At 40.7% G+C, this 11,927-nt stretch overlaps 1 protein-coding gene and 1 non-coding gene across 3 annotated transcripts; both read left to right on the top strand.

The window, feature by feature from the left end:
* Positions 1–55: 55 nt before the first annotated feature.
* On the top strand, positions 56–11,250 carry GPN3 (GPN-loop GTPase 3). 2 transcript variants are annotated; one of them, XM_010969653.2, is made up of 8 exons: positions 56–193; positions 3,082–3,190; positions 6,780–6,947; positions 7,912–8,036; positions 8,612–8,727; positions 8,879–8,975; positions 9,935–10,063; positions 10,636–11,250. In XM_010969653.2, exons 1-8 carry the CDS (start codon positions 71–73, stop codon positions 10,693–10,695), a joined length of 927 nt encoding a protein of 308 aa, XP_010967955.1. In that variant the 5' UTR covers positions 56–70; the 3' UTR covers positions 10,696–11,250. The 2 variants fall into 2 exon arrangements, with proteins under 2 accessions (XP_010967955.1, XP_010967957.1); XM_010969655.2 differs by having other exon boundaries at positions 94–233.
* LOC123612728 (U6 spliceosomal RNA) lies at positions 1,581–1,684 on the top strand. Its single transcript, XR_006720021.1, has one exon. It is a non-coding gene; the product is annotated as a U6 spliceosomal RNA (small nuclear RNA).
* Positions 11,251–11,927: the final 677 nt, after the last annotated feature.

Here is an 11,927-nt window from a genome sequence, read left to right as displayed (position 1 = left end):
TCGAATTTGGCCTTTGGGATGCTCCGTAGTCAGAGGCGTGGCAGAACAGAAGACGCAAAAGGAATTTGGAATGCGATTGGTTCATAGGTCATGTTTCCGGAACTCGGTGGGCGTCGCGCGAAGGCTGAAGGGAGCGTGGTGGTCAACCTGTGCTGCGGGAGGCACCAGGAACTCGAGGAGCCGGCATGCCTCGGTATGCGCAGCTGGTCATGGGCCCCGCAGGCAGCGGGAAGGTGAGGATTTGGCGGGAGAAGGAGAAAAAAAGTTTGAGTTTGTGGGAGGCAAGGAGGTTCTGGGGGAGGGACTGGCGGGTGTGTGTACTGGGGACCCTGAGACCCTGGGCCGCTCGCTTCTGCTACTTGGGCTTCGGTGTCCTTTTTGTTGTTGTTTTGAAAGGAGATTAATGATAATTACTAATATTTATTGCGTACTTAAGCCATAGATACTACGGTAAAAATAATTTCCACAACAACCTTGTGAGAGAAGTCTTATCATTCCCACTTTACATATAAGGAATATGAGACAGAGAAAGGTTAAGTTTTTGCCCAAGATAACACAGCTAGTAAGTGACAGCTGGAATTTGAATCCAGTATTGTATAACTCCAGAACGTGTCCCTGTCTTGCTCCCAGGAGGTGAAATGGTGTCTGGTTAATCACTGTTACTCAGAGCTTGAGACATGGATTTCTGATATTTGAGGCTATTTTAGGAGGTACAGGGACGTGACATTAATGAATACTGAATCTAATATTGAGAAAGTTGCTCCCTTTTCAGTTCTCCTTCAGTTTGCATTGATGTGAAATTTTCAGTTTGGTGCTAGTGCACCTTCAACACTTATTTAATACTCAAGTCTTTTTGGAAAGCTGATCTTAGACTAAGAGCTTTTGACAAGCAATGTATTTAGCTAGAACTGAAAGAATTTTGAAGTTGTGTTTTATTTTGTGGTTAACTTCATGTTATGATAAATATGACTGGTTTTCTGGTTAGAGATACAATTTTTTCTTGTGAACTGCTATTAAGGGACTCCTATTAGGGACATTCAAATATGGTAGAAACTTTGTGATGATATTGATCAAATAACAGGAGAGTGGGAAACACTGGAGTCTGTGGAAGTGTTGTGTGGCCTCAGTTTTTATATTGACACATTGCTCTGATGCTTGACCTATCCTGGGTGCAGGAGATACGCATGTGACTATGATATGGCCCTTGTTTACCCAGAACCTATAGTCTGTCTGGGAATACTTATAGATGACTTGTCAATTAAAATACAGTGCGATATATGGACAGGGCCTCCTAGACAGAACAGTATGTGTAAAGTCACTGAGGAGAAAGCTAAAAGCATGATAAAGATTGTTTCTATATTCCAGATCAATATTCCAATCAATTCTGACTGATTGTGTTAGATAAGTGTCTTACTATAAACTTTTGATGCCTGCTATCAGAAATACTCATTGGGCATGCTCTTTGTGCCAAGCACTGTTCTGGGCCCTGGGGATTGTGTAGTGACTAAAACACACACAAAATCCTCTGCCCTTTAGTTTATTCAAACATATTAAGTCAGTCAATTAGAAATAATCAAGAAGTGCTTGCTTTGGCAGCACATATACTAAAATTGGAATGATACAGAGATTAGTGTGGCCACTGCACCAGGATGACACACAAATTCGTGAAGCTTTCCCTGTTTTTAAAAAACTAAAAATAGAGATACTGTTCGATCCAGCAATCCCACTCCTGGGCTTATATCTGGAGAAAACTTTAATTTGAAAAGATACATGCACCCCAGTGTTCATAGCAGCACTATTTACAATAGCCAAGACATAGAAGCGACCTAAATGTCCATCGACAGATGATTGGATAAAGAAGATGTGGTTTATTTATACAATAGAATACTACTCAGCCATAAAAAATAATAAGAATGCCATTTGCAGCAACATGGATAGACGCAGAGATTATCAAACTAAGTGAAGTAAGTCTGACAGAGAAAGGCAGATATCACATGATCTCACTTATATGTGGAATCTAAAAAAAAGATACAAAGGAACTTACAAAAGAGAAACAAACTCACAGACATAGAAAACAAACTTACAGTTATTAAAGGGGAAGGAGAGGAAGGATAAATTAGGAGGTTGGGATTAGAAGATATGAACTGCTGTCTACAAAATAGATAAACAGTAGGGCCCTACTGTATAGCACAGGGAACTATATTCAATACCTTGTAATAACATAATGAAAAAGAATATGTGTGTGTGTGTGTGTGTGTGTGTATAACTGAATCACTGTGCTATACACCAGAAACTAAGACAACATTGTAAATCAACTATACTTCAATTAAAAAAAAAAGAATCATCAAACATTTATTTTGTGTACCAGATACTGTTTTAGTTCCTGGGCTTATAAAACTAAATGAGACATATCTCTGCCTTTAAATAGAGAATGGGAGAGACAGACAAGTAGCTTAGAGATTTTAACATAGTATGGTAATGATTACATGAGGGATAAAGAATTCTTTAACCAAAAGCTGTACACTGATAGCCCACCTCCAGGCTATTTATTAACCTTGATGTTCTCTCATCTTGGAATGCTCTTCCCCTGGCTTGGCAAGCACATTGCCATTCCTCAGCTCAAATATTCTGCCTCTCTTCTCAGAGACAGTACCCCCGACCACCCTACCTAAAGCTTTGGACTGTACCAATCCTAGTGGAGACCCTATGTGTTAGGTGCTGCACTGTATGATCAGAAATATACCCTTTAAATTCTACTTGTTGCACATTAAGAGAAGTAAGGAACCTTAGAGATCATGGAGGCCATCCCAGTTAAAGACAAGAAAATGGAGGGACAGAATGGAAAAGTAACTTTCCCAGGGTTACCTATGAGTTTGAGCCAGGTCTGGATCCACAGCTCAGTCAGGTGTCCCGACTCCCAGCCCAAGGCCTTTACTCTGTTTTCAATCAGCTTCTTCTTGGTCAATGAAGGAATAGTTTTGGCCTTAGTGGACACTGCCCAAGGGGTGTGGAGAGTCCTGGAGGTATAGGGGATAAGCAACTACACTGCCTGTTGCTCTCACCCTCTCTGTGACATTACAGAGCACCTACTGTGCCACCATGGTCCAGCACTGTGAAGCCCTCAATCGGTCTGTCCAAGTTGTGAACCTAGATCCTGCAGCAGAACACTTCAGCTACTCCGTGATGGCTGGTGAGTCCTGAGCAGAGCCCTCCCCATTCTTCAGGAAAAATAGGGGCGTGGGGAGGCAGTAAGTGCTGGCTGCTCAGCACAGAAGCTGAAAATTGTTACAGTCTGGTCCTCTGGTTTCATGGTAACAGCATGAGGCTGAATGTCATTTGGTGGCATCAATTCATGTTGATATATGTGACAGTATCCTTTCTTAGTCTCTGATAGAAGAATTAAAAGTGAGTGGACTCACCACCACCCCCACTTCTGTTTCTTTCATCTTTAGTCCTGCTGTGGGAAATCTGGTTTGCTGCTGATCACACTGTAAGTGAGCGGTCTAAGTTTTGTTTTTTAACGTCTTTCAATTTATTCATTCAAATGTCTGTTGAACACCTACTATATGCCAGACACCAAGGTTATAGAAGAGGACAAGACAGATACTATCCCTGCCTTTGTGGACCTTTTTGCAGGGGAGATAAGCAAAATGGTAAACGTATTACAGATTGTGATGAGGACTGCAAATAGCCTGGTGAGGAGGAGGTTGCTTTAGGTAGTGTAGTCCAGAACCATGTCTCTGCGAAGGGGATATTTGGGCCTAGACCTGAAGATGGCAGTGTGCTCTCCAAGCTGGTGAAAGGCTTTCCAAGATGAAGGAACATCAAGGTCAATAAATTGCCTAGAGATGGGAAAAGCTGGAGCTGGGTCATAACGAGTGAAGGGAAGAGATGGGTAGAGCTCATTGGACATGGTAAGAATGGGTTTTATCCTGTTTTCTTAATCTGTTTGGGCTGCTAGAATAAAACATCACAGACTGGGTGGCTTAAAAACAACAGAAATAGACTTATCATAGTTCTAGAGGCTGGAAGTCCAATATCAGGGTGCCAGCACGGTCGGGTTCTGATGAAGGCCCTCTTCCCAGTTGCCCTCACATGATTGAAGGGGGTCAGGGGTCTCTCTGGGACCTCTTTTGTAAGAGCGTTAATCCTATTCACCTCCTCAAAGCCCCACCTTATATCATCACCTTTAGCATTAGGTTTTCAACATACGGATTTTATCGAACACAAATATTCAATTCATAGTGTCTGTCAACAGTGGAATGCCATTAAAGGGTTTTACGCAGGGGAGAGGATTGGCATGTGATTTCTGTTTTTAAAATAACTCTACTCTCGGATGAAAAGTGGACTCTAGAGGGTCGAGAGTAGAAGCAGGGACCAAGAGTGCCGCTATGACAGTTGTCTGAGTGGCCTGGACTAGGGTGGTCATGGTGGAGATGTAAAGGAGCAGACAGATTTGGTATATATTTTGCCAGTATAATTAGCAGCAGTTTGTGGGTGTAGGAAAGGGAGAGATCAAGAGTGACACTTGGGTTTCTAACTTGAATTGGTGAGTGCATGGCATTGTTTACTGAGGAGGAAGACAAGTCAGTTTAGGTTTGAGGCAGTTCTCTGCACTTAAGTTTGAGATGTCCAATAGGTATCTAACAGGTGATGTCAAGGAGATAGTCAGATATAATAGTCTGGGATGCAAGACGAAGTCTGGCCTGGAGATAGAAATTTGAGGGTCAGCAGTGTATAGATAGAATATTAAGCCACAGGACTGAGTGGGATCATGTGGGGAGGGAGTATGGTTAGAGAAAAGGACCCAAGACCAAGCCTTGAAGTTGTCTCATCTTCAGAGATTTGGTAGAGGCAGTGCAGTCAGTAAGGTAGGAGGAATGTCAGGAAAACATAGTGTCAGAGTCCAGCAGGAGAGACTGTTTCAAGAAAGAACTGATGGTTGGTTATATCAGATACAGCTGGGAAGTTGTATAAGATGAGGACAGAGGAGTGGCTGTTAGATTTGGGGACACGGAGGTGTGGGTGACTTTGACTAGTGATTTCAGTGGAGTGGCAGGGATGGAAGTCAGGTGGGAGCAGTTTGAAGCATGAACTGGAGGTGATGCCGTGTAGAGATGACTGAGCAGAGGTGACCTGCTGAGGAAGTTTTGCTGTGAAAGAAGCAGAAAAGTGGAATGATAACAGGAGGAGTATGTGAGGGTCAAGGAAGTTTTCATTTTAAGGTTGGAGATGTCAACTGGAACAATTGTATGCTGGAGAATGGTCCAGTAGGAAGAGAGAAATTGAAGATGCCAGATAGTAGGAATGACTGCAAGAGTGAGGAAGGGGAGGGTCTCCCGAACAATTGGAGGGTTTTGCCTTTGCCAAGAGTTGGGGGATTCTTCCATTGTAGCAGGAGGGAAGCCAGGGTGGAAGGCATCATGTAATGTTGGTGGTGGGAACGTGGGAAATTCTCTTTGTTGGCATCTGATTTCTATGAATGTCCTGTGTGGTCATCAGTTGAGAGTGGCCGGAAATGGGTGGGAATGGGGAAGGTGGGTTGGAAAAAAAGGAAGAGGCATGAAACAGTCACCTTCCTTGAGAAGAAGCATTGCATTGCTCTGAGGTGGTTTGGTTGGGCCCAACAGAAAGCACTCAAACTAGCTTGCATAAAGGGAGGGAATCAGGAGACTTCTCACAAAACCTAAGAGCAAGACTTTGTGAGAGACTAGAACCCAAAATGCAGAAACTAACGTGAACCGAGGCTGGCTTTCTGCCTCTTTTTCTCTCTTACAGAGCAGCTTTCTCTGCTTCAGGATACGCATGGCACTCGGCAAGGTCCCCCACCCCAAGTTCACATCACTTCTGGTCCTAGTGTCTTACTGATTAGTGTCCTTGAGTCATCCTTTTAGAAGACCAATTGTATTGGTCCAACTCAGAGCAGACGTTTATCCCAGAGAAAGTGTGTAGGAAGACGTTATCTGTATAAATGTAGCAGAGTAAAGCACAGTTCTCTGTGAACCGAGATTGTAGGTTTGAGCACAAAAATACTGATTTCCAAAAATTTCTAATAGAAGAGAACCATGCATATTCCAGAATTGTTTAAGCCCCAGGTATAGATGATTTAGCTATGTGATCTCATGTAGTCCTCATCCTTCGACCCCAGGATATGTGATTTGTCCCCCTTCTTATAAATAAAGAAAGTGAGACACAGGGAAGTTAAATAGCTTCCCTAGGGTCATCATGTTAAAAAATGGAGATTGGTTTTCTTGGTTTGGTTTTGTTTGACTTGTTTTGAAATAGGTGGTATATATTCACATTGTTCAATTGCAAAAGGTACAGAAGAATCAGTCTACAGGAAAACGTCTTCCAGCGCTGTGTCCTGGCCGTCGGCTACCCTTCCTGGAGGCAGTCAGTGCTGCTAGTTTCTGGGGTGTCTTTCCATAATCTATGCATATAAAATAAAATATGTATATTTGTATATATAGTGAATTTTAATTTTTTAACACAAATTACGGCATTCCTACACAGAGTTCAGCACCTTGCACTTTTCACTTAACAGTGTACTTGGGAGATTATATCAGTGCTTAAAGAGCTTCTCCTATTTATGGCTGCATAGGATTCCATTGTCTGTACAAATATTTATTTAATTTATTCCCATGAACATCGCTACAGTGAATAACCACATGTAGAAATAATTTCATACATGTGAGTTTTTATATAAGTTAGTTACCACTAGTGAGGATAACTGTTTTCAAATGGACACTCTTATTCTGGGCCCCGTCTGTCCTTTCCAGATATCCGGGAGCTGATCGAGGTGGATGATGTGATGGAAGACAATTCTCTGCAGTTCGGTCCCAATGGAGGATTGGTGTTCTGCATGGAGTACTTTGCCAATAATTTTGACTGGCTGGAGAACTGTCTTGGGCATGTGGAGGACGACTACATCCTTTTTGACTGTCCAGGTAAGTCAGCAATTTGAATGTGTCATTTTCGTTGAAGTCACGTTCGTTCTGCCCTAAGTGGGAGAAAGTGGAGTGAGTGTTCATAGCTTAAACTCGGCCTCAGTCAGGCACAGCTCGCTTATTCATTGACTATTTCATTCATTGAGCTTACTGAAGGCTTATTTTGTATATTGGAACTACCTGGAGAGCAAGGTAGCCGTGGTCTCTGCCCTCATGGAGCTCATAGGCAAGTGGAAATGCCTGACAGTATAACCACATAAGCCAAATGATTATTTAATACTCACCCGTGACAGGCGCCGTGCAGGGTTAGCACAGACCATCACGTAGCAGGGAGGTTGCGGAGGCTTCTGATCGAGTGAGCCGGGCCGTAGGGTGAGCTGAGGGAGACTGCTCCAGGCAGAGGGCACGGCTCGCTGAAGGCCTTTAGACAGGGAAGGAAAGAGGTGGGTTTGAGGCACCAAAAAGGCCCATGTGACTGGAACACAGTAAACAAAGGGAAATGTGAGGAGAGGCTGATAGGGGACAGATAATCACACATGACTTCTCAAGCCAAATTGTGAATTTTAGACTTGAGCCTAACCTACCTTTGATTGTCTGTGGCTCTCACTTCGCCCATTCTGCCCTTACTTTTAATGGAACACACACACCCCCACAGAAAAGTGCAGACATCATAAGTGTACAGGTTGATGAACGCTCCCCCCCAAAATCACTTGCTTTTGGACAGAAAAAGCAGAAGTGTGAAGAACGTCATTTTCTACATAAAACTGAATTGTTTCCTTAGGATTTTTTTGGTATTGTGATTGCTTCAAGAGCCTGTAAGACTCCTTAAAAATTCAATATATTAACCACCAGAGGTTGACTTGCTTTTTTTTCCCTTAGTTGTTTTATGGGAATTTTTTTCCCTGTAATTTGGTAATTTAACATATTTCCTGATTGTAATAGTCTCGTAATGTTCTTCATGTAGGTCAGATTGAGTTGTACACTCACCTGCCCGTGATGAAACAGCTGGTCCAACAGCTAGAACAGTGGGAGTTTCGAGTCTGTGGAGTTTTTCTTGTTGATTCTCAATTCATGGTGGAGTCATTCAAGGTTTGAGGATAAATCTGTTGTTGATTTCTCAGTCATGGGTACAAGCAGAGGACAATCTCCTTTAATTTTGTGATTCTGGACATTTCACAAACTATACTCCAGACTTACTTAATATCCCTTATTATTGAATTATAATAATGTGTTTTTAACTCAAATGGTAAATTATGATACTATATAGATTTGGGGGAAGTACTTGCAAGGAAAAATTAGGCAGATGCATATCTGCATATAAGTCTTTTTCTGAGAACCTTTTGTCTAGTTTATGGACTATCTAAAATAAACTTTATTTCTTATCAACAGCCCTAAGGAATATTTGATGATGAAGGAGATTGAAGATATGTCTAAATTGAGATTTGTGATCACTGTAGATTAAATCTGCATTTTCCCTCTTTGTCCTCACCCTTGGAGACCAAGGGTCAGCCGTCTAATTAGTGGTGTCTTTCTTTAGAATTAGCACTTCTTTTACTTAGGCCAGTTTTTCTCAGAGAGGAGCAGGAGCCTCTCTTTTATGGGGAGACCGGGGAACTTTGTTGGTACCAGTTGATTCATCTTCCCTTTTCTGTTTCCTCCTTTAGTTTATTTCTGGCATCTTGGCAGCCCTGAGTGCTATGGTCTCTCTAGAAATTCCTCAAGTCAACATCATGACAAAAATGGATCTGCTGAGTAAGAAAGCTAAAAAGGAAATTGAAAAGTGAGTTCACTTCTTCTGTTAACCATCACATTTCAGTTGCAGAGATGAACCTTCTAAGCTTTACTTAGGTGTGAGGTTCTGTCAGTCAATAAATCTAGTTTCTTGATATGTTCTTCCTTTTATTCATCAGTCTTCTTTCTCACTTGTAAAGGTTTCTAGATCCAGACATGTATTCTCTATTAGATGATTCTACAAGTGACTTGAGAAGCAAAAAATTCAAAAAATTGACTAACGCTATATGTGGACTGGTAAGCTTTATTAATTGTTGGGTTTTGTGTTTTTGTTTTTCCTTTTTAAAGACTTCTATTTAAAAAATTTTTTTATTGAAGTATAGTTGCTGTACAATGTTGCATAAGTTACAGGTGTACAGTATAGTGATTCACAATTTTTAAAGATTATACTCCATTTACAGTTATTATAAAATTTTGGCTATATTCCCTGTGTTGCACAATATATCCTTATAGCTTATTTTAATACCTAATAGTACCTCTTACTTGTCCCTCCCCCTTCCTTCTGCCCACTAGTTTATTCTCTATACCTGTGAGTCTGCTTTTTTTAAATTATATTCACTAATTTGTTGTATTTTTTAGACTCCACATATAAGTGATATTGTATGGTATTTGTCTTTCTCTGACTTTTGTCACTTAGGATAATGCCCTCCGAGTTGTTGGGTTTTATTTTTAATGACCTGGTCAGGTGTTTATTGACATCCAGTCAGTGGCCACCATTATGGAAAGCACAGTCTAACCCTATTTCCTTGCAAAAGGAGGAGGGTAGGGAGTCCGTGGGCTGGCTGGTCAGCAGTTTAATTTAGAAACAATTTTTTGGCAGTATCCAATAAATTAACTGACATGTCTATTATTCCAAGCCATTTTGGAAGTTCAAAACTGTCTTTGTCCTTTTGAAATTTCCAGTGGTTATCAAATTCAGGTAAATGCCTATGAAACAATGTCTAGTTAAATAATAAGTTAACGAGTGTTCTAGTTGGTCAGAGGTCGGAAAAATCAACATTGATTTGCTGTTGTTTTGTATATGTCTGTCCCTCCTCCCCACACGCGCGCGCACACACACACACACACACACATACACACACATATACAGATGGTTTTAATCAGAGTATAAATGGTGATGAAACTCAAATATACTTTGAAAATTAAGTATTTTGTACAACTTCAGAATGGCCCTTTCTGAAAACCCCAACTTGTAGATCGATGACTACAGCATGGTTCGATTTTTGCCTTACGATCAGTCAGATGAAGAAAGCATGAACATTGTATTACAGCACATTGATTTTGCCATTCAGTATGGAGAAGACTTGGAATTTAAAGAACCAAAGGTAATTTCTGGTTTGGGGTGTTTATTGCCTTTTGGTAAAAATGTTTGTCGGCATTCACTGGTCTCCTGCGAAATCCCAGGAGCTCTAATTTTTGTCTTCATGGTGGCAGAAACCTGGGCTGTTCTGGGTGATCTTTGAGATTGACCCTTGTGCTGAACAAGTGATACCAGTTTTACTTTGCCCTTTGTTAGGACAATATATATTATTAAGTTTCTCTGTACTTAGGACTTGGAAAGATACGCAAAGGGGAGGTGAAATTCAACTGGAATTGGGCCGACCTCCCGTGTCAGTGGGGCCTTAGCACAGTGAGTTAGCTGAAAAGCAGCGTGAGTGTAAACTCAAATAAGAGTTAACCTCTAATGAGATATAAGCCCTTTGATTCACCACATATCTGGAAACATTCTAGCAGTCATGCCTTTTGTCACTATTAATGATTACCTATGAGCAACACCTGGAGCTGGACCTGGGCCTTAGCTCCTTACAGAGCGTTACCTGAAAAACATGTAAACACATACTAGGTCCAACTGAGGAGAAACGAATGTATTTTATATCTTGTGTTTCCTTTGTGTCAGGAACATGAAGATGAGTCTTCTATGTTTGATGAATATTTTCAAGAACACCAGAATGAATGAAGAGTTTATTAAAAAGTAACTATATATATGAGGAGCTTGTGTCTGAACAGCAGAACCTTCTTCTCTTCAAAAGATACAATACTAGGAAGCTTCTGATTTTAATGAAAAAAATAATACCTGGCTCTTTATCAGCAATCAGCAGCATGCCTGAGTCAAGTTCTTAGTTATCCTGAGATGCTGCTGTTTAAAGTGTCATCTTTTAGTATTATTTTAACAGCATCAATTTAGATTTTAAAAGTCAAAATTGAAATGAATGTACATAGATTTGTATAGAACATAAACTAGCACCTGTGGTACAGTTGAGACCAGTCTACTTTTAGTTTTACTGTTTGATTTTTGTTATTTTTGAAAATTTTTTGGAGGAACAAGAACTGTTGTAACAAAGTATAAATGTATGTGTCCAAAGAAAAATCTGGAAGGATGTAGGTAAGACCGTTGCTTATCTGTATCTTCTGGTTTTCCTACATTGAAAATATATTATTTGCATAATTAGAAAATGAAAAGCAACTATGTTTTAAAATATATATGTATATAAATAAAAGAAACCGAAAAATAGCATTAACCTTTTGTTACACTCTTGTTTTCCAGTTAGAATTTGAAGTAACTCAGCCAGGGCAAATTTTTGAATGAGTAAATTTCCCCAAGGGTCAAAATGTAGGCAGTGACTTTTTAAGAAAACATGGTTTGTAGTCTCTGAGCACTTAAAAATGTATACTTTCTTTGAATTACAAATGCACACAAAAAGGGAGAAGATACCATTTTTTTCTTTTTAATTTCTTGCCTCATTGAATTGTTTATTTTTAGTATTTCTGAGTTCATTTGGGATGGGCCCTGGGGAATGGCTAGTCAATCAGCAGATACTTCTCTAGCACCGCTGACAGCCCAGGCCCTGCTGAAGGAAAGCAGAATCTCATTTATTGAGCTCTGCCCAGCTTTGTGCTGAGAAGAAGCATTTTACATAATCCTTTTCATTTAATCCTCACAACAGGCCCAGGCTCCACTGGTGCTGGATCTTCTGCTGATGCGAATTAAATCCTTAGAGAAAACCTGCAACTCAAGTTAAATCTTTAATCATTCTTGAGCCTAGATAGCAGAAGTACACCTGCAGTGTCAAACTTGATCCATTTTAATTAAAGATGCAAAGTGTGAGGGGCCATAGTTCTCAGTGGTAACTTGTGCCTGCAGGCCCAGGCTGGGGAAAAGAGTTGGATATTTGCACCTTGGTCCGTTAG

Source organism: Camelus bactrianus, chromosome 32 (assembly GCF_048773025.1).
Source record: "Camelus bactrianus isolate YW-2024 breed Bactrian camel chromosome 32, ASM4877302v1, whole genome shotgun sequence".
In the NCBI taxonomy this organism is placed as follows: Eukaryota; Metazoa; Chordata; class Mammalia; order Artiodactyla; family Camelidae; genus Camelus; species Camelus bactrianus.
This window is presented reverse-complemented; position numbering and strand designations above follow the sequence as displayed.

Coding starts and splice junctions, on each gene's coding strand:
- GPN3 (XM_010969653.2), top strand. CDS start 71: ATGCGATTGGTTCATAGGTCATGTTTCCGGAACTCGGTGGGCGTCGCG. Junction 194..3,081: donor CGAGGAGCCGGCATGCCTCG/GTATGCGCAGCT, acceptor GTGACATTACAG/AGCACCTACTGTGCCACCAT. Junction 6,948..7,911: donor CATCCTTTTTGACTGTCCAG/GTAAGTCAGCAA, acceptor TTCTTCATGTAG/GTCAGATTGAGTTGTACACT.